Here is a 21,317-nt window from a genome sequence, read left to right as displayed (position 1 = left end):
AAGAGCCGGCTGGTTGTTGCTTAACAAAAGGCTGTAGCTCTTCTGCAGCTGCCGATGTACTCATTTTCAAGGAATGAGCTCATCTAGGAGAGGAGCAGAGTGTTTTCCTGCATCACTTCCCCTTGGGCAACAACGGAGAAATGGGGAAGGCTCCTTGTAACTGCAAAAAGCACATCTCGGATGCACTTCACTAAAAAAACTAAAAACCCACGACGTTTCTGACACATACCCTATGCCATAGTGTGCTGGCAGTACCTGGCGCAGTGCGGAGTCCTGACACACCTGCACGTTATCTACAGAAAATGCATTTTAACACAAAAAAAAGTTACCTGCTCTGAGCGCACCTTGGGGTTTCCCATCCTGCGTACTGGGTGCTGCCGAAGTGGGACCCCAGTCCAAGGCAACGCGTTGGGGCTTCACTGAAGAGCAGCTAGAGAGCACGTAGCATCTCAAAAATATCATTAATTAAATCCCCAAGCGGTTGCTCCACAAGATTTCTGAGAAGGGGACTTAGGACCAGCCCTGGATCAGCCCTTATATCTACCAGGAGGAGGAAAGGGGCTGGGGATGGAGCCAGCACCCTCCAAGCAACACATTTTGGGCAAAAGGAGAACTGAAAGCTCCAGGAAACTCTTATCTAGGAGAAATTTAGCATGCTAAATTAGGGACTTTCTGAAGATCTCTTAAAGGAAGCATTGCAAGAGAACAAATTAATTGTACAGCTTTAAAAAAAATATAAACGGCATGCTGCCCTTAACACACCATGGAAAAAAAACTTGGGAACTTTCACCAAGTTCAGATTAAATTTCTTTGGGGTGATTTTCCTCCCCGCTGAGGGGTCCAGGGAGCACAAACCCCTTTCATTTGGCGAGGTCCTTTCCTTAACTGAGCCCCAGGGCTCGAGGTGGACATCCTCCTCCTCCTCCTCCTCCTCCTCACCAGTGGGTCACACTGGGAGCTGGCAGCGTCTTCCATCCCCATAGACCACAGCTTCGCATCCCAACTTCAGCCAAACCTCTGACCGGCAGAATTTCGCCACCCCTCGCGCCCATCCAGCCACCCAGCGAGTTTGTCTCAGGCACGGATCCAACCAGAAAAATGAATTTTTTTTTTTTTTTTTTTCTCTCCATGGGGTTAATTTTCGAGCGGCTGAACGCGATTCACCCCGGCAGATGCACGACGTGCCGCGCCAGGAGCACGCAGCTGCCGCGGGGTCACTCCTAGCCTGAAGTTGGGCTGAATGAATCCGGCTGCGGGCGGTCGAATCCCAAGTGTTGCAATACTGCAATTCCCTGAATTCAATTAAAAATACGCAATTACTGCAGCCTGACACCCCCAGCCATGTCAAGAGCCGGGCCCCCTCCCCTGCAAACCCTGGTGCACCCCAGGGAAGAGCAAAGGCTCCATTTCTAGCACGGCAAAACACACGCGTGGTAGAAACACAAGCATTTAACAATACAATCCATCTTTATTTTGGTAGTACTTTCTGCTGGAAAAGGAAAAACCTTGACTTTACAAATACAGCAAAGTGGTAAGAGAAAGGCAGGTGTATAAAATAAACTGCAAATGATTCCAAGTCCCTGATGGCAACATCAGGAGGAGTGTCACCTTTAGACTCAATACCTTCTGTTTCTGCTACCAGAGTACTGGATGTTGGCTATGCAATAGACTTCACTCGCTATACAGAGATATTTTTAAATAAGAGCTTTTCTTGGTAATGTAAAAAAAAAATAATCAGAACATTAAATTCCTCCATAGAAAAATACAACCTTATAATAATACCACAAAGTAAATGCATCTTCCAAGTTTTGGATATACCAGCTAACTATTTCTCACAACAACCCTGCGAGGTAACTAAACCCATTGTACCTGGGAACAGTGGCACAAACTGATTTGATTTGCCCCAAGTCCCACAGTCAGCCCAAATCCAGCTGCCTTGTCTCTGGTTTATCTCCCAGAGCACAAACTGGGCATGTGTATTGTATGGCTGGGATTTGGCATGTCAGTGACCACGGCTGAACAAAGGGACTTAAAATTGCAGGAATAAAGCTCTCACGTTTCCAGGGGATTCTCTGGTTTAATTTTCCATGTGTTTTTCCCTATTCTGGCAATTACAGACATCGTGTGACACTTTGAAAGACTTCTGATACAATACACTACGACTACAGTGATGTTTTGGGGTGGCATCTTAGACCACATTGACACATGATGTCACCGCACCAAGAATATCCCACCCAACTACACAGTGAACTTATGAGCCAAATTCTTTGTACGTGTAGCTGCATAAATGCAGTGCCACCATCAACTGGGTTACTCCAGGGTAATCAAGAACAGTACCAAACTGAGCAAATCTAGCTGCTAATGAAAGTTTTCATATGATCCATTTGAAGCTTTAGAAAATAAGAAACTATCTGAAATTGGGTGACATCATCCAGACAGTACAGAACCACTTTACAGACTATTAACTCTGACTATAAGTTAAAGAATAAAATTAGAAGATGACAGCAAGGCTAACAGGTCACAACTGTGCTTTCCTAAGTTCAGGTGAAGAGAGCGTGCTGTACATTGCTGGACAGACGTGCAGATGACACTCGGCTGAAACACCATTTACAAAGAGAGATGAAAGTAAGAAACGTGGGACTTGGAGAAGACATGCTTAACTTGTATGTACATACATGGGAAAGTATCGCGAGATAAAATTCTGCGTCCCACCTTCGCTCCATGTAAAGGAAAACGCTCAGAGATACCAGCCAGCAGCAGGGATGCAGCTGGGAGCAACGGGCTGGGGATTCCCAGGGGCTAAATAAAAGGCAGCATAAACAAAAGAGCTGAATTTGGGTCATTTTTGTTTTCTTACAGGGAAGCTTCAGCCCTGGAAAGATTGCTGCTGGAGCTGCAGTTTCGAGGCTGCTGCTTTAATCCCGTTCTTTACCTCTGTTTCGTTTCCAGCACAGGAGATCGGGGCATACGCAAGTACCGTGGCTCAGGGCTCATCAGAACGGGCAGATTCGCCGTCTGCGCTCCTGAGGGCAAGGGACCTTCGTCTGGGGAAGCAAACGGGACGTCCAGGCGTTTCTGCAGTTCTTGGGCTCAGATTTTAACTACAAAACAAAATCTCTACATTTATATGCAATCTACAGGTAGAAAAGAGGAAGCAAAAGTTGTACGTAAAGAGTTCACATCTCCCCACAGTAGAGTAAGAAGCTAATGACAACAGATTTTGGCTCCACGCGATGACAAACCATTATCAGACGTACTACATACATTATTGCCCGATAATTACAAACAGTTGGGACACACAACTCCGCCTTAACCCACAGTTTTTTGAGTTTTCGCAAGAAAAACAAAGGTCTTTTCTAACTTTAGTGTGAAGAGACGTAATTGATATGACTTATGAAGCCAACGTCTCGATATAAATGCATCTCTATATTTGTTCATTGCAGAACGCAACGAACTGTTAGCAATCTTTAATTTCACCTTATAAAACTAAAAAAAGTGATGATAGCTTTGTGTAGAAAAAACAAAAAAATAATATATTTTCAACATACATCTCTCATATCATAGGATAAAGGATCACATATTCTGCTCTTCTTAGTGCTTCTATGCAAACCAAAGGCACCATTGCTACTGATGAGGTTGTGAATTGGGATCTTTTTCTTTTGGGTTTAACAAAGGTGAATGAAAAATTGCCAGGCCAGGACAATGAAAACGTTCCTGTGCTGAGCACACTACTGCATTACTTACTGCTATCACAACAAAGACGGATTAGGAAATACTGTTGTGCGCACTTATGAATTCGCTGTCAAGAAAAATGAAAACATCTAAAAAGGACTGTCTCTAAAAGCAGCTGGCAGGATACATGTCGTTACACCCAACGAAAGATTTAGACTGTTTTTAAGGAAGACAAGAAATACTCACATCTCTGCAAATCCCGTAACTACGCAGTTATGTCTTTGTACTTTTACCAAGCGGGGGAAAGAAAGCATCCGCTGCTGTACACCCCCTCTAAGCCCACAGTGCATGCATTACAAACATCAACGCCACCCAGAAAGGCAGCAGGAGTTAGCCACATCTGCCAACTTGCGGTAGAAAGGAATATAAGTGTCGACAAGTGCCATATTATATCTGTAAATGAATATTTTCACGTTGGTTGGATACCAAGCTAAGCTCGCAGTGGAATTCAGGACCCTCTTTGCAGTGAATACGATTATTTTGGAGTGTTTTTTCCCCTTTTTTCTAAGCAGGTGCATCTTCTAAGCAGAAGCAGGGATGGATCAGCGGGCGGGGGAGCGGGACCTCGCAGGGACGCATGTCGGCACAGCACCTCGCCGGGCAGGCAGCAATGCCCGACCGAGGGCACGGCGAGACCCCGCGAACCAGCGAGCGGGTCCCGCGGGGCGAGATGCTCCAGCGGCAACCGGGTTTGCTCAAACGCACGGTTACCAGTAAGGAGAACCCAACCTCGGGCAGGCAGCCCCGACACCGGTGCAGTCCAACCCAGCAGGCGGGTGGTCCCGCAGAAGCGGCCGATCCCAGGAGATGACCGACTGTCGTGGCAGCGTCTTCTCACTCCACGCCAACTGGGAAACCAGCGAGGGGAGAAGGAATTTCAGATCAGCCAGAATAACGGGTGGGGATGCTCACCGCCAGCGCGGTGTTATTCCTAAGGCCGGGATGGTGGAATGCTCTTGGTGCTTCCAAATATTTCCTCGTCCATTCCAGCTCTGACGTTTTCCACGCACGTGGAGGATCATCGCGGGCACAGAACAGGAGCTGCCGAGCAGACGTGGACCATAAGGAGCTCAGAAAATGACTCTGTCTTCTTGTGTCCTCTCCCACCACAGCGTGCTGTTCAGGGTGCCGAAGCTGCTGTCCTCCTCCTCCTGCTCTTTAGCAAGCTCGACGAAAACCTGGAGCAGACAGAAAGGATGTGAATAGGCCACGCTCCTTGTAGGAACTTTCTTGGTCACAAATAGAATTCATGCTAAAAACCTCAAGAGTATTCAATGTATTCTTCATCTCTGAGAAGGAAGTTTTTAGTATTTCAAGTTGTTTTTTTTCTCCTTGCTCCTACCCTCCCACCTCATTTCTTCAAGAGCTGAATGAAAAGGAAGTTGGACCAAATACATGCTGAAGGACATTTACTGTCAGCAATAACTAATCCAGAATAAGCAATAATAAGCCTCAGCTTTACGCTCCTTTCAGAAATGAACAGCAATGCCCGTCTTTGGAATAAATCAGAACGACATTTCCACTAACACCACAAATTTATTTTGCTCCAGTCACTGCAGTTGGCATCTTATTTTTAAAGGAGAAAATGGGAATAAAGAGGAGCAGGGGAACTGGCAGTCCCAATTCACTTTGGAAAAGGGGACTTCAGTTCTCCAAAAATGCCCAAAGAGGCGTCAGCAGAGCAGCTCCAGCTGCCTGAAACCCAGGCACGGAGGACAAGCTGCCTGCGCAGGACTCATCAGCCCCTCCATCCCCTACGACTTGCCCAGATTTGGATGCATGACTCTTACAGGGCAGGGGCAAAGTGAATCCACTCGACATCTGCGAAAACCCCGTCAAAAAACCTGCAACACCTTCGCCTGGCAGGGCTTACTTCCACGAAATATAATCTGCTTTAACATACCTGTTCCAGTGTTGCCTGAGAAAAGCTGTACTCCTCGATGTTAAAGGCGTGTTTTACTGTTAAAAGAATTAAGGAGAGCACATATTTAGCAATACTTCATTGTCTGACACAACTGGATTTAAAGCATTTTAAGCTGGTACAGGCACTTACTCTTCATTTCACAATAAAAAGAGTCGGGAACATCAATAATAATAGAAAAAATAAATTAATTGAATTTGGAACAGAAACGCAAAGTGCCACTGCATGGCAAATGCGTCAGTTATGGCAGATAAAATGATTTCTCTACGTGATGCGTGGCAAGTGCTTAATTACCTTCTTCCAGCTTGGAAAAAGAATGTGAAAGCGACTGCACATCTTCTTTAGGAATTTTATACGCCAAAATAGAAGCAAAACTGGAACGAAGAAACAAAGCAAATTTAGCTTCAGGTAATATTACTCAAAGCAAAACCATTAATATCCAAGTGAATGGATTTAAACTCATTTTCTGAAGGTTACTCCAGGCATTTTGACTAGTTGTCATCATCAGACAAGACAACAGGAACGATGCGGCTCCAGGAGAGCAGCCGATAACCTGGCTCAGAGGTCCAGGTCCAGGTGCATCAGCTGAGATCCCCTGAGATCGCTCTATGATTTATACGCTCTTCAGCTAAGATTCAACCATTTATGTTCTGCCTATAAAGTCATGAAAGAAAAATTGCTGCCTGGAACTCCCAAAGTTATGAGGTTGTGCCTTTCAGATGAACTCAGACAGAGGTCACAGGATCTTTTGGGACTTTGCATCATGCAGCGGTTCCCGCAATCCAGACCCCAGAGCAGGGAGCTGCTCCACCCCACACGTTTGCTTCTGAAAAATGAACTCTCCTCCAGATCTCCCACGTCTGAGGAATGCTCCTTACAGGATGGCTGCAGTGCCCTTTTGGGAGGGTCTCCTCAGCCATCACCAAGCCGGACCCTCGAGTTCATACGGCAGAAATTCAAAGCGGCTGGGGGAAAACCAACCCACCCAACCTCAAACTTTGAGGTACTCCCAGAAAATGTTCAAGCATTTCTAGGTAAGGGCCAGTGACTCAGATTTTACCCATTTCCCAGAGGCCCCAAACCAAAGAGGAAGCTGTCAGGCAACAGCTATGCAGAAATCCAGTTTTGCTTCCTCCGGGCCGAACATCTGCACGCAGGGCTCACAACCGCCGCCCTGGCAGCTTTCGCTGGCCTGCAAAACCCTTCCTCTTTTTTTTTTTTTTTTTTAAGCTACGTGTAAATATTTTTTTTTTCAATTTTACTATCGTGGCATTCCCTACTCGGTGCTAAGGAGCTGCTGAGAAATCAGGGGCTTGTATAAATATCAATATTTTCTGTGTATTTGTTAAACGTCACCTTTCCTGACGATTCGCGTTTGGGAAGATGTGCAAAATCTGTCTCTGCAGATACTCCACCTGCTGTACATCTGCTGTTTCTTTTAATTTCATTTCCAAGAAGTATCCTCTGCCAAACTTACTCTTCAGGTGTTGGACAGTACCTATACATCTACCAATTGCAGAGAGAAAATAAGAGTTGGACCTGTTACACCACACTCAAAAAGCAGCCCAACTTCCAACAGACCCTTTCCGCAGTTTAAATTGAATTTTGCTCCAAGTTTAAGGTGCAAAAAAATGGTCCGCCTATATTTTTCGAAGAAATCTATTCTAAATGACACTGTCCTATCCTCCCTGCCACATCACCCACCCGCAGGGGAGGGCTCCGGCGGTACCTGAGCTGCCCGGACACCAGGATGGCCACACGGTCACAGACGGCATCTGCCTCTTCCATGTAGTGAGTGGTCAGGATAGCTGCTCTCTCCTTATTTTTGAACGCTGCTCGAATTGCCCTCCTACAAAACATAACCACAAAAAACCATCCCCGAATAAAACACCTGGCACGTAACGGTAAATCCTGGGTTAGCAGGAAAAGAGGAGTGTGATGGTCAAACACAAACCCGTTATTTTATGGGCCGATACTGCTCCCACAGCAACAATTAACACCTGAAATTTTCACAAAGGTGACTCGAATCTCGTGGTCCTTACATTATTTTAAAGATTCCTTTTGACTTTCAAGCTTTTAATCTCCGAGCTGTTCTAGGAGAGGACAGAGATGAAGCGCACCCGGCCCTACGGTTGGGCTGACTCCCCGTCTATGGCTCTCCCTAGCGTTAACAGGGATAACGCACACGTAAAATCGGACAAACTCCCAAAAAGAATCGAGCCCGGGGCCAGCGTGGCCCTGGTGACACTCACCACATGTGCTGCTTGGCTTTTGGATCCATCCCAGTTGACGGTTCATCCAAGAGCGTGACCCGGGGGTTGCCCAGCATACTGAGGGCAAAGCAGAGCTGGGAGGAAGGCAGGAAAAAAAAAAGGGTAAGGACACAACGGCTGCTGGAGACACCCAACACGGCAGCTCGGGAAGCTCCCTCCTACCTTGCGTTTCAGCCCTACGCCCAGCTTCTTCGTTGTCTTCTGCAGGTGGTCTTTTAAATCCAGGGCACTCGCGATGCTGCGGAAGGGGGGAGGACCACACGTGAAAAGCCGCGAAGGGGATGGTTCGCCTTCCCCCTCATCGCACAGTACGCAAACGGTCTCGTTTGAAGAGCTCAGTTACAAATATTTGTATATAAAGTATAAAAAAAGCAAAGCAATACGCAGAATTGGAGCTGGGCGCTTCCATGCAAAACCACCTGCCTCTTGTCCTAGGGGAACCTGCAGTGACAACCCAGAAACAGCTCCAAGCCCTGGACTCCCCACCCTCTGCAAAGGTCATCCTTAGCACTTCATAACTTAAAAAAACAACAAACCAACCCCCCCCCCCAAAAAACAAAAACCCCCAAACCCCCCAAATACTAGTTGAATTTTGTGTGGCTGAATCTGTATCTCCTAACCTACAAATTGACACTTGCTGAACTTGCTGAAAAGATCCAACCAAACTTAAATGAAAAAAAAGATTGTATTAGAAAAAGTGAAAAAGACCCCAAACCTGCTAAGAAAAAGATAGCTAAACCTTAAACATTTCTACATAAACTGCTTACCGTTTTATGACTTCCTTAACATCAGTCTGACTCATTCCTTTGATAGCGCCATAAATTTCAAAGTGTTCCTGCAATGTAATATCTGGCCAAAGCGGATTCGTTTGAGGACAGTACCCCACAAATTTCACTGAGTCATCTTCGCTGTTCAGGCCAAAAGAACAATCTCCCATCAGAACCTGCAAGGAAAATGGATAGACCTTACTCAATAATATTGTAAGTTTCAGAACTCCTTTTGTAGAGTTTTAGCAAAAACCTCTTGGGAATGCTTGCAATAATAATAAAGAAATTTAAATATAGATTCATTTTCTATTTAGCATGTAACGTACTTGCCCACTGGTTGGTTCAATCTCTCCAACGAGCATATTAATTAACGTGCTTTTCCCAGCTCCATTGGGTCCTAACAAACCCAGTATTTCTCCTAAAGAAAGGACGACACAAAACATTGCCCATGAGGTCTGATAAATGGATTCAAGAGTTGTGTTTGTGAATAAAACAGCTGAATTGAACTCCTACCTTTTTTTACGCAGAGAGAAACATGTTTCGTTGCCACTTTCTTTATTTTTCTCCCTAGCAGAAATTCCCTTCTTTCATCAAACTCTTTGTGCAAGCTGCTGACCAGGATTGCTGGCATCTAGTAGAGAAGAGAGAAGCGGCTGCAGATCCCAGCAGCTCTGGGAAAACCTCCAAATTTGGGTTTTGGGTAGTGCCCGCGGGTGCATGGCATTACCTCCTCACTTTTGGGGCTGCTCAGGATTTCTTGGACTCGCAGCCTCTCTGCCTTCACGTCTTCATCTTCATTCTCGTCGTGCGGGACATCTGGGAACTTCCAGGTTTTAGCTTTTGTAAAACATTTTCTAAGGGGAAGAAAACAAGATAATGCCGTTCTTGGCATTCAGTTGAGATCTGCTCACTGCTTTGATGCAGAAAGTGATCCGTGTTTGCCAAACCCAGGAGTAACACATTTCTGCAGCACATCTGAGAAGCCCCAGAAGAGCAGAAAGAGCTGTCGACGATTCCAACTATGTCATTTTTACACTGAGCTCTTTGTTGTGGTATGGGATCTCTAGCCACACAATGGGAAAGGAAGTTCCCCTATTTTTATATAGGGGACATCCTTACAAAATTCCTGATTTTGCAGTGATATAACTTAAAAGGAAGTAAAAAAAAACTATTTCTGCACTTTACTGACTGAATTTCAGACAACTAAAGTTAGGAAAACAAATTCTTTAGACACTTGGGATGGGATACAACCAAAAGGTATTTTATTTTTTGCAATATCCCCCCTAGCTATACACTGCATACTCCAGTTTCATCACCAGCATCACTTTTAAAAACGGCTTATTTGGACCATTACTTTTTAAAAGTCTATTCAACAGAGACACACCTGAAAAATGGATCCTCTCTAACGGTCCTCCCTCCATTCTTCAGCTCAAAACATCGCAGTAGGAAGAGCCACACGACACACTGCAAATAGGGCTAAAACAGAGAAATTCAGTTCTGGTTACTCGGAGGGTGATCACCCTTAGGGGTGATCCCACCAGTGCGATGAGCGACAAGAAGCTCCAGCTCTTCACCACCAGAGAAGTGCTGACATTTCCGAGAAGATAAAATATATCATTAGATGCTGCTCAGTGGCTTGATGCTGAAGATGCACAACCAGAGCCTGGTTAGATTTAATGGCAATTATCTGGGGTTTTTGGACAGAGAAGGGACCGTCCCTTGCTCTGGAGTTCTTGCATCATCAGCACGGACTCCCATAATAATCAGGACTAATATCGGCACCGTTAATAAGATATTGAAACGGCAGATGTTGAGCTGGTAGGCACAGCAGCTTTTGCTTATACTGTTCATTCTGCAACAGGTTGCAAAGCTGCAGGCTCCAGTGATGCTGAGCATTAGATTAAATCTTTATTAATAAAGACGCCTGAGCAGAAGGGGCCTCCCAGCAAGAGTTAGCAATTCTCTACAGCAAATATGGCAGGTGATAACCAAATAACCATGCTTACAGCTATAACTGCCACCAGGAGCCGGTCCCACGGGTCGTAGTACCCTCCATTCTTTCGTTTGCCTTTCCACGAGACCTGACAACGCAAAGAAACCACATTCGAGCAAACAATCACCTACCAGAGGCTGCGTATTCTACACCGCACTTCAATCTCAAATCAGTCACTCAAGTCCTGTTGCTCAAGCGCTTTCCGAGCTCCGCAGAGACCCTGCTTGCCAAAGTCTGACACCAGTCAGCTTCCACCAAAGTCCCCTGGGCTGCTCCCAGTTTAAAGCCACCAGCTCCCAATTAACCCATCTCCCGTCACTGGGTTCGCTCAGTCCACAGGCTGAGAAACGCAGGGTTTTCCTTTAGATATTCAATGGAAGACTTGCTGCTTTCCTCATTTTAAAACTGCAACACTTTGCTTAGAGGAAAGAGGTGACTTTTCACCAGCGGTTGCTATTTTTCACGTGTTAAATGGCTCCGGATGACAGGACACCAGTAGGCAGCTAACTCCTGTCTTGTTATCATTACAGACCCCCACCCAACCCCAGCCACCTACAAGTGCTCTGGAGAGCATTTCTTGTGTCCCCTTACCTTTATAAAACAAATCAGACAGCCAATAAGAGGATAAATAGGAATGAAGATGGAGAAGACATAATGCAGGATGGTGGTTACCAGGTAATAGTCCAGAAAAAAGGCCACCTCAGTGACAACCGTACAGAGCAAGGCTGTCTGTACAAAAGAAAAGGAAAAAAAAAGTCACTTTTCATTCAGTTCAGACCCCCTAAGCATAAGTTACCTAAATTGAGGCACGTTTTTTAAAGTTTTTATCATTTAGGATATGGCAGTAATACAAAGACATTGGTAAATGTTTTAGATTTCTTGTGCATTAAGGACACACAGTTAAATAAAATAACTGGGAAGCCTGTTGTGGCTTTGGAGAGAACCAATCTTCCCAGCTAACCAAAACCAAGGTAAAGTTACTCACCACTGAAAATATAAATGACCAAAATTCTTTCGTATTCTGGACTTTTTTAAACGTGAAGGAGACCACATAAGTGAACAGCACGACTGACGGGACATAACCGATCAGGCAAAAAATCTGCAGAGATAGGAAAGGTTTCTCAGGAAATGCACAGCAAGAACTGAGGGGTGAATTTTTTGTATAAGTATCAACTGGAATTACTTTAGTGTGCTACGTAACTCTGGATTCATCTTTGTCATTTAATTTGCTGTATTTTGCCACCTTGGTACATAGAGCATATACTACTAAAGACACAAATAAAAGGCAGGAACCTCACTCGCTCCGTTTCCTAAAACTATTTCCCATTTTTTTACAACACAGGCTCCCATAAACGTTGACCTGAACATTTTTGGCAAACATTAGGAATTCCACCTTCAGCCTTAGGATTTTCGCAGCAACTAAAACAAGGGTAGATGTACTGGTAGAAAAATAGCCCTGCAGCACAACAGTCACATCCCAAACCTGATTAACTCAGAGCTTCTGGGAAAGCAGCTAGGAAAATCTGATTCTTCTCAATTACAGCTGGTATCTCAGGGAAGCCCGCTCTGAATATAAAAGACATGAAGACTTGTAGTCTCTTCAATTTAATCACATGCTGCAATTCATTGCGGAGCTGGTCTGTGTTCAAAGTCACTGTAACCTTGTCATTAGCAGCACGCCGATGCAAATGAAGCAATTATCAATCGGCAGCAAAGAGCGCAAAGCAGACTGAGCAAGCAGGGCAAAAAAGGACGGAGCACTTCCTTGGAAGATCCTGGTATTTTAAGCTCCATTTTATTCCACTTCTGAACGAAACTCCAAAATTTGAATATTTTTCTGCATGAAAAGCAGTACTATTTTGCCTTTGGTGCAGCCTGACTGGTGCCTCTGCACCACCAGCCTTAATTAGACATTTTCTATGTGTATCAGTTGGAAAAATTCCACTGGACCGTCGAAGAAAAAAACAAAACGCTTGCAGAAAACAGCATAACCATGCTTTCACATCCCCATGCGTGCTCAGCTCCCCACCACACTCACCACAGCGAGGAACTTGCCCACGTAGAAATAAACGCCGTAGTGGAAGGCGAAGAGGCTGCCTATCATCAGGACAAGGATGGAGAAGAACAGCGGGAGGTCGACGACGGCTTGCCCAGTCCAGTAAGCGGAGGGATAAAGCCCCGCTATCTTCAGCTGCGTGTATGCTTTGATCTGCAACAGGAAAAGAAAACGCAACGTTAATTAAATGGTAATTAAAACGAACACTGTGTTAAGCTGCCTTGGTACGTGAGCGGGATCTCGTTTTTTCCCTCTAATATGCTGCTTGTACACCGAGGTGGCATCAGCGTGGTACCCAGTTATTGCTGATTTTAGCTGCCAAAGAAGAAAAAAGCATTTCCATGGAAAGCAAAAGGGCTTTTCCCAAATCTGCTCTACCCCAGGCAGCAAACAGCAGTCACATCCATACTGCTGTGCCTTGCGCCTCTCACAGCAAAAGGAACTACTTAAAACACCTCTTAGGTTTTTCCCAAAACTCCAAGGTTCTGAAGTTCTTGTGCAGTCTCTGAATCAACACCTGGAAGCTTACCTTATGGTTTTCTGCATTGTCCATGGCAAAATAGGGTGGCATTCCGGTAATAATGATTCCCAGTAACACAGCTTCAAAATAGATCTCTAGTCTGAAAATTGTGTCTGGAAGATTCTGAAATATAAATCAGATTTCTTCAGTACCTGAATGTGTGTGACCAAAAAATGCATTTAGAACTGGAGCATGACCATAACTGCTAAAACATATATTCCGTTTATCTCAAGATCGTCTGAGCTGCAGCATGGAGAAAAATACCCATGGAAGTTTTGGGAGTATTTATGAGAGTGTCTAATAAACTCCTAGAGCGTTTCTGCCCTGCAGCAGGTCCTCTCCTCTCCTAAAGGCCACCCCAGTTCTGCCCAGGAGGCAGCAGACCTCCAGCATCCCCACATTCAGCCTCCGAGAATGGCAGGTAACCCGTAACAAACCCCTTCCAAATTCCCAATGGGACATTCTCTTTCCAAGCCCCTTTTTCCTCCACTTCCCACAAGCTGCAGAACAAAATCCCGGCACCTTTCAAGTCCTCTTCAATTCTGCAAAGGTCCGTACCACCAAGGACTTATTCCACGGGCTTTGGGTACCAGCTTCTCCCTTCGTTTACGGCGTGTTTTCGTGCTCCCCCTCGCACCCCAGGGATGCTTTGCCACCCGCCCGGTGTTTAAGGGTGATTTTTGCCGCGCAGCCCCCGCTGCAGCTCACCTGAATGAAGGGGTTGCTCCAGATTTGAATGCTCTCCGTCACGTTTAAATTGCGCAGAAGTAGATTGCTTACAATATTCATCAAAACTGGCAGGGAATGCACCATGGTGCTGTTGAATATGATCATGAAAACGTAGTTCTGGAAAGGAAAGCATGTGCTATATTAATTCTTCTGCACGAAGGGTAATACCCTGGGAGGGCTCTCCTACCGGCTTAATCAAACCTGAACATCGGGAAAAATCTTTGCATAATAGAGTATGCTTTGCAGGAAGCTCTGGGCCGCTCAGGGTGGTTATAACACGTAACCTAATTCAAGAAAACAGTCATGCTCGTGGAGAACAAATTATTTGGAATAAATTCCCAGAATGTTTTATGTAACTGTGATGCTATGACAAACGATGCTCCAGACAATTACAGTCTGAAAAACAAAACACATGATGACCCGCACTCGCAGGCTCTTGCTAATGCATTTAAAAACCAGACAGGCAAAAATTTACATTATCTAAGGGCTGCGCTGTCACACTAATATTAAGAGTTTGCAATGAATAAAAATGGGACCGAGAGAGACAGGGCTGGCATATTGCAGAGCAGTTCCTTTGCTGGAGATTAAATACGACCCCAATGTTCAAATCTTTCTGACACTCCTTCAGTGACCATACCGAAATAAATACTTACAATCCAAGAAACTCATTTTTCTTTACACATGAGAGCACCATGGAATTATACTTCTGTCAAATTGTATAATTCAGCCAGTATCAGTAAAAAAAAAATAAATTCCTATGCCAGGTCTCTTGTGAAGTAAAATATTTCTCTTGGCTTTTTGTATCCTTGTGGGGAAGAAAGGGGAATGGAAGTTTTATTAGCCTACCATAATTATCATTATGGAAGAACATTTATTTTGATAATATTTCCATTCTGTTAGTACAAGTCCTCTTTCCAGGCCTCTTGCATAAGCAATATTGTATGACATTATTTGATTATATGACTCAATACGTGCCTTTCAGGCAGGAGTACAACAAACCCAGCCCCTAACCAGCTGCTTGTCTGCTCTTTGGGATACGACTGGGCCGGTCTGTCCGTCTTACCTGTCTGGATTCGAGGTCAAACACGCTTAAAGCCGCGCTGTGAGGTGCAGCTGAGACGTAATCGCTGTCATTGAACATCTCCCAGAGTATGTTCATGCTCCCAAGAGAGTGGACAATGTCATCGATATCCGATTCTGGTGTAAGACAGAGAAAACACGATTAAGCATTTACCAGCTTCGAGTATTTTACACAAAATTATTGATGCATTTTCTCATCGATACGACCCTATGAAGAAGGATGACTGTTTCCTTACACATGCCCACCAAAGAGAGTCCTCTGCTATTTTGAACAACATCAATGATTTTATTTTGGCTTCCTACTCAACAGCCTCCAAAGAATTCAAGAAATTTTTTTTGTTACAGTCTCCAATTAATTTGTGCAAGTTAATTGGAGCAGTGAGGAAGCGGAGCTGCCAATGAGCATTATCAGGATACTCAAAGTTTCAGTAGAACACAGAATTAGCTAAGAGAGCAGGAAACCAGTAGCACTTTGATATGGTGTCCAGAGAAATTAAGTTGTATTAAGCACAAATTCCCGATAGCTCAAACAGACGCTCGTTTCTACTGCCTGGATTGCTGCTATGCACTTTTAAAACATCCTAAGTTGAAACAAAAAGGAATTTTCCAGAATGCTTTGTAGCAGGATTTTAATGTTGATGTATCTAAAGGTCCCTCTGGCCAGTTCCTTCACACGGGTCATCTTATGACATAGTGAGCACAAGGTTACCAGACACAGGAGGAGGAGGAAGATCTCCCAACCAAACCCTTCAGCACAAAGGATACTCACTCTCTACCATCTCTGGGTACTTGGAAACTCTTCAGTTGGGTTAATTTAAAGGAAAAAGGTTGTTTCAACCCCCCAAAGTAGCACACGCCGTCTTTCCCCACGATGTGAAAAGCTACGTTAAAGAGAGAGGTGGAGACAGGAGCTCTCTCCGTGGAGCATCTCTGCTCTCCTACCTGTGGAATTCTGCAGCAGGAGACGACTCCTGTACTTGTGATAGTCCTCTCCAGGCTTCAGCAAGTACAAATCTGGGGAAAGTTTGATAGCAGCTACAGAATTTTTGATGATGTGGTGTATGAAAAACAATAAAATCTGAACCACAAGAAAAATCAGAAAAAGCAACAACCTGAAAGAAATGAAAGTTTCAGTTTTATTAAAATTCAGCAAAAGCCAACCCAGTTTATGTGCATGCTATGAAAACAACATCTCCCTCACCCCCCAAAAAGCATGTATTCAACAGTAATGGATACCTTCATGCTTATTATTTTTTAAATGTAACTATGGGAAAAAAATTAATCGCATCCTGCCCTTTCTCTGGTGTCACTGAAACCGGTTTTGAGAATTTGTATACAAATGAGAAAGCCCCAATACTTACATAACTCTCACACATTTATTTTCCCGCTTGAGACTAAGGAAATGAACTTTCGCTATGGTGGAAACCTGTTTCTTCCAGAGGGCTGTATTGCTCATTGCTGCCGCCTTCGTCTCCGAGAGCATCAGGAGACTCTGCTCCATGTCGTCGAAGGATTTTGTATCCATTTCATCCTGCACTTGCTGGGAATTGAACACGCTATAATCTGAAGAAGAAGAGAGTAAAACTACAGATTTGATGCTCCGACAGAGCTAACGCCGTTTGAAATGGTAGGGCTGGAGAAAGCTGGCTGGCCATCAGCTCCTTCCCCTGGCTATTGCAGAAGCCACCTCGTCTCATCCCAGTCTCTCAACCCCAAGGTCAACGACACCGATCTACTCCAACGCTCTGAATCACACGCACAGCAGACACTTAAGGCAGACGATACAAATTTCTGCCGCTCAAAAGGTGCGGACTTGCCCCAATTTCATACCATTAGCCTATGCCTGCACCTCTGTTATTCAGTACCAGCATATTCAGCTGTTAAACCCTCTTATACCCAGGCAAAAGCTTTGCAAGAGCAGGATAGTTTACTAGTCTGCATCACACAGAAAGCTCTAGAAAGATTAAGATAGCTTAAACCATTCAAAGTTGACATCAAAAGAAGAATTGATTAATTCTGGAGTAATATTAAGCAGTGCCCACTTTTCATTTGCATTGAAAGTTAATTTAAAGGAGGGGGAGAAAGACAAGTTCACCTATTTCAGCCTTAAGCGCAGGCTACTAACATTACTGTTCACGCAGAAGGTTGGAAATAAATTTTATACTGTGCATTTACAATTTCCTGAAAGTAAGCTCCATTAGGAAAATAAAGCACATTTTAAAAAGCTAGTCATCAAAAGTGGAACTGTAAAGCAAAGAAATTAGATGCAAGTACACTGGATAAAAAATTAATCACTGCAGAGACAGCCAGTAAAAAGCTTTTCGCCTGGATCCTCCCAGAATCACTCCCCATCCAACTCGCTGCTTTTGCGTGTTTTTTGTGTTAAATATTTCAAAAGCCTGGAAAGCCGTGAGACCGAAGGAGCCCCATGCTGCTGGATGTAGCACTCCGCGAGAGGATTTTTTTATTCTTCCCTCCATAGCAAAACTCCCTCTGGCAGCGATGTGGTATGGGCAATTCTATGCTAATTAATACTAAATCAAATATGATGGAAAACAGGAAAACAGCCCCGGTCCACCCCACCTGCTTGATCAATCTCTGCCTCAACTTCCAGCTTCAGATAGACATCCTCCAGCGTCGTCATGGAAACGCCGTAGGTGATAACACCCAAATGGGAATGAGTGTCGAGGTCAGAAAACAAGCCTAGAGACAGAAGCGAAACATATTGGTTGCCCTGAAACAGGATCACGCCATCTCCCGAGAAATCTTCGAGCACGTCAGAGGCATCCCTAAAGCTTTCTGCGTGGTAGAAAAAAAAAGCAGGTAATGCGTAAAACACGGTTGCTTAATTACAAAGACGCAGGTCACGGCTTGAGAACCAAGGTTGGGGTTTTGCTCCTTTTTAGCACAAAACTTCAACCTCTGTGGTCAGGTATGGGAAATGTGGCGTATTTTCCCAAAGCTGTAGTGTTTATGAAAACCAGCTCAGCATCCTAAAGCTCCTGGGCTCAGAGCTGCCTCCTGCCTGGCTGCGAGAGCCCCTCTCCTGGAAACATCACACACGGGGACCGCAGGGCAGCTCGTCCTACCTAGAGCCCTGCCCAGGCACAAAGAGATTTTACAAATAAAACCACTAAGTAATTTTACATATTTTTTTAATATATATATAAAATAAATACCCAGATCTCTAAAGGCAGCTTAACTGGGCAGGAGATCCTGGACAGCATGCATAGCTTGAGGACCAAAATGATGCTCAGAGTAAGAACACTTATTAGCACCTTGGGATAAAACACGCTCTTGGGCTCCTGCCAGTCCTAAGAAGTGAAGGACCTGACAAAATGAGGAGCTTCAGAGCCAAGGTCACACTGAAGGGAAATGCAAATGCGTAAAATGGGAAGAGCAGCTGGATACTTGACGATGCTCATCAGATCTCCGCAATTTCTTCTGCCCCAGTAGCTGAGGCATATTCCTAACCTCAGCTTCTCCTTAAAATAGTTCAGGGAATTGACTCAATCTTGCATAAAGATGCCCGTTTCTCCAAAAGTACACGCAATGGCTGCTAAAGGTAAATCTAATAAATTATTAACTGGTTAAATGCAACGGGGAAAAAAGCATTTATGAAATATGAGCCGCATCCGAATCAGTATTGATTCTCTCTTAGCTTTCCACAGAGCGCAAAGGACACACTGTTTCTTCCATTTTCTCCTGGGAGGTGAACGAGGAGCCTCGTGGAGGACTCATCAGATAATTGCTGCCATCTAGTGAAACCAACACATCTCTTCCATGCTCCCTCTCACCAGTGAATTTTAAAGCAGCGACGTGATGCTCTTTGCAGCTCGCAACAAGGGTGATTAATTTTTGTAGGACTTGGGGCTTGCTGGCTTCCCACCGGAGGCCAGCCTTGCTCATTAAAACGCTCTGCAATAAGATGACGCTTTTGCAGGACAAGGGGACTCTTGGACAAAAGGGGCTTTTCACCCTTCTGCTAAAGGCATCTCCCCAGCACTTGCTGTCGGGTCCCCAAATCCCTCGTAACATACCACGGCCCCGTCGGAGGGAGCAACGAGGTCCTCACTTGCCTGGGAAAGACCTTGCTGAACGACCATCAGCCAAGTCGCAGTCAAAGAGTGAATATGTATAAACCCACATAAACGCAGAAGCGGCAATTTAACAAGAATCGCAGGCTACAGCCCCGCTCGATGCCTTTCTCTTTTACAGCCGTTCGACCCCGCAGGCACAACAAAAACGTTGATACCTGCGAACTTGTCCATGTCCTTGAGCGGCAGGGTGTACACGAGCTGCTCGTCGTTCTCTTGGATCAGGCTGGCTGCAGGTATGTGCTGCCTGATCAGCGAGGTTGTAGCCTCCGTGTTGCAATAGGCATCGATGTGCATACTAAGAAAACGCACAAGAAATTGAGTTTTTAAAGCTTGCTTTTCTCCTTACACCCGCATCAGAAAGATCAGCCAGCAAAGCAGCAAACATTCACTAGGAAGATGATAAAAGGATCTTTTTGGGGGGGGCAAGGGGTGCTGTCTTATAGATTTCAACAGAAAGCAATAAAAAAAGATACGCTATGTCACGTAACAGATATCACACAGAAAGAATACCTCAAGCGGTAGCCAATTCCCCATTTGCTTTTGAGAAAAAGAGAAGATCCGAGGCATTTTAACATCCCTTGAGAAATCACGGCTTTACGATCTGGAAACAAAAATCAAGAAGGCCCTTTGAATCAGAAGATTGTCAATTTGCTCCAAAAACCACCTAGATATTTCAAATAAGGGTGTTATTCCGCCGTTAGAGAAGCATCACTTTTGCTCTACAGTGACTATCCCTCACGGACCGGGTACCCAGGGGTTGGCGGCAGGACTCACCGGCGAGGATATCTGCCTCATCCATGAAGTGGGTACTGAAAACGGTCACACGATTGGCTTTTCTGTTTTTCAGGAGATTCCAGACGATGTGCCGCGAACACGGATCCATACCTGCCGTCGGCTCATCCAGCAGTAAAACCTTTGTGCAAAACCAAGAAGCGTTTGCAAAGCCATATCCACGTGGAAGTTACTGACCTCAAGAAATCCTACTTAAGTAACAGATATAGGAATTTTTGTTTGAAGCCTGCTAGTTAGTCCTCTAAAACGTACAGGAAACATCCTAGAGTAAGCAAGGCAGCTATCGTCACTACGATTTGAATAAATTCATCTCCTGTTGTGACAAATGGAAAAAAACATATAGTATGTTAATGCCATAATCTGTTTTATGCTGTTTCTAATACAATTATGTTTAGCTATGGATTCGCTCCTTCTATGAAGGGATAGTTAAATATACACACGTGCTTTTAAAATCCCAGTGAACTGTCACCTGCATCATTTTTAAATACAGATCTAAAAGCAGTCCCCATTCTTACAGGCCAGAAAAAACAGATCCGTAACACAAAAGAGCTCTCCGGCTCCGTTCTTGCTCCAAGTGCCTGGATAGCTTTGCAAGGAAAATCTCCGACAGGTTCACTGTTGGGGGCTAAATGTTACCTGCGGAAACGGCATAAAACTTGTCACACTGTTTCTTTCATAAAGAGATCAAATCCAGAGCTACAGCAATTACCGAAGCCATTAACATCCTCAAGCATGACGGTTGAGCTGTTGAAGTGATTTTAATCGTTTAAACCATAAACGAAGAAAAAAATGAGCGACAGATGCTCCAAGTAACAATTTCTGCATCTTATGTATTATTATATGCGTTAGTCGGGTTTGTCAAGAGACATCGACCCTTGGGTGTATGTATTAGTGACACCAAGTCGGGGACCCCTCCATCACACTCACCTTCGGGTTCCCGAGAACAGCAACTCCCACCGACAGCCGCCTCTTCTGGCCCCCGCTTAATTTTTTAGCTTGATTATCTCTGATAGGCTGCATATCCAAATCCAGCAACACTTTCTGCACCTTTAAAATGCAAGAAACGTATTTATTATTAAAAAACAGCTACAATTTTTTTAACCATGTTATTAACAATTAACATTCAAATTAACTGTTCCTAATTCACAGCGTATTCTGTATCTGAACCGTGCACCCTGTGTACATCCAGACCAGGGTCTTAAGCTCCAGCAAACCTGAGGAAGTTAAAAGGTGTCCACGCCTGAGCACAAATGCTAGGATTTAAAATGTTTCATGAGCATTTTAGTTTTCTAGGAAAATTTAACAGTTTGTCTGTGTAAAAACATCTGTCGGACTCTGCCTCCTTGTCTGTTAT

General features: G+C 44.5%; 1 protein-coding gene across 4 annotated transcripts in view; it reads right to left on the bottom strand.

Moving 5' to 3' along the window:
• Nucleotides 1–1,448: 1,448 nt before the first annotated feature.
• The window catches only part of ABCA5 (ATP binding cassette subfamily A member 5), a 33,745-nt gene continuing 13,876 nt past the window's right edge, over nt 1,449–21,317 (bottom strand). For all 4 annotated transcript variants that reach the window (XM_075044220.1, XM_075044217.1, XM_075044219.1 and 1 more), the window contains exons 15-40: nt 20,891–21,010; nt 19,946–20,084; nt 19,682–19,772; nt 19,327–19,466; nt 17,655–17,774; nt 16,433–16,634; nt 16,014–16,183; nt 15,055–15,188; nt 13,971–14,108; nt 13,272–13,385; nt 12,725–12,895; nt 11,672–11,785; nt 11,278–11,415; nt 10,700–10,774; nt 10,078–10,169; nt 9,421–9,547; nt 9,207–9,324; nt 9,020–9,111; nt 8,694–8,869; nt 8,089–8,164; nt 7,906–8,000; nt 7,383–7,502; nt 7,010–7,159; nt 5,948–6,027; nt 5,636–5,691; nt 1,449–4,910 (exon numbers count right to left, since the gene is read on the bottom strand). In XM_075044220.1, coding sequence (XP_074900321.1) covers nt 4,803–4,910; nt 5,636–5,691; nt 5,948–6,027; nt 7,010–7,159; nt 7,383–7,502; nt 7,906–8,000; nt 8,089–8,164; nt 8,694–8,869; nt 9,020–9,111; nt 9,207–9,324; nt 9,421–9,547; nt 10,078–10,169; nt 10,700–10,774; nt 11,278–11,415; nt 11,672–11,785; nt 12,725–12,895; nt 13,272–13,385; nt 13,971–14,108; nt 15,055–15,188; nt 16,014–16,183; nt 16,433–16,634; nt 17,655–17,774; nt 19,327–19,466; nt 19,682–19,772; nt 19,946–20,084; nt 20,891–21,010 — 3,156 coding nt within the window. In that variant the 3' untranslated portion in view covers nt 1,449–4,802. The remainder of the gene's footprint in view (nt 4,911–5,635; nt 5,692–5,947; nt 6,028–7,009; nt 7,160–7,382; nt 7,503–7,905; nt 8,001–8,088; nt 8,165–8,693; nt 8,870–9,019; nt 9,112–9,206; nt 9,325–9,420; nt 9,548–10,077; nt 10,170–10,699; nt 10,775–11,277; nt 11,416–11,671; nt 11,786–12,724; nt 12,896–13,271; nt 13,386–13,970; nt 14,109–15,054; nt 15,189–16,013; nt 16,184–16,432; nt 16,635–17,654; nt 17,775–19,326; nt 19,467–19,681; nt 19,773–19,945; nt 20,085–20,890; nt 21,011–21,317) is intronic.

Source organism: Buteo buteo, chromosome 13 (genome assembly GCF_964188355.1).
Source record: "Buteo buteo chromosome 13, bButBut1.hap1.1, whole genome shotgun sequence".
Classification (NCBI taxonomy): Eukaryota; Metazoa; Chordata; class Aves; order Accipitriformes; family Accipitridae; genus Buteo; species Buteo buteo.
The sequence above is the reverse complement of the archived record's forward strand: the minus strand, read 5'-3'. Positions and strand labels throughout refer to the sequence as shown.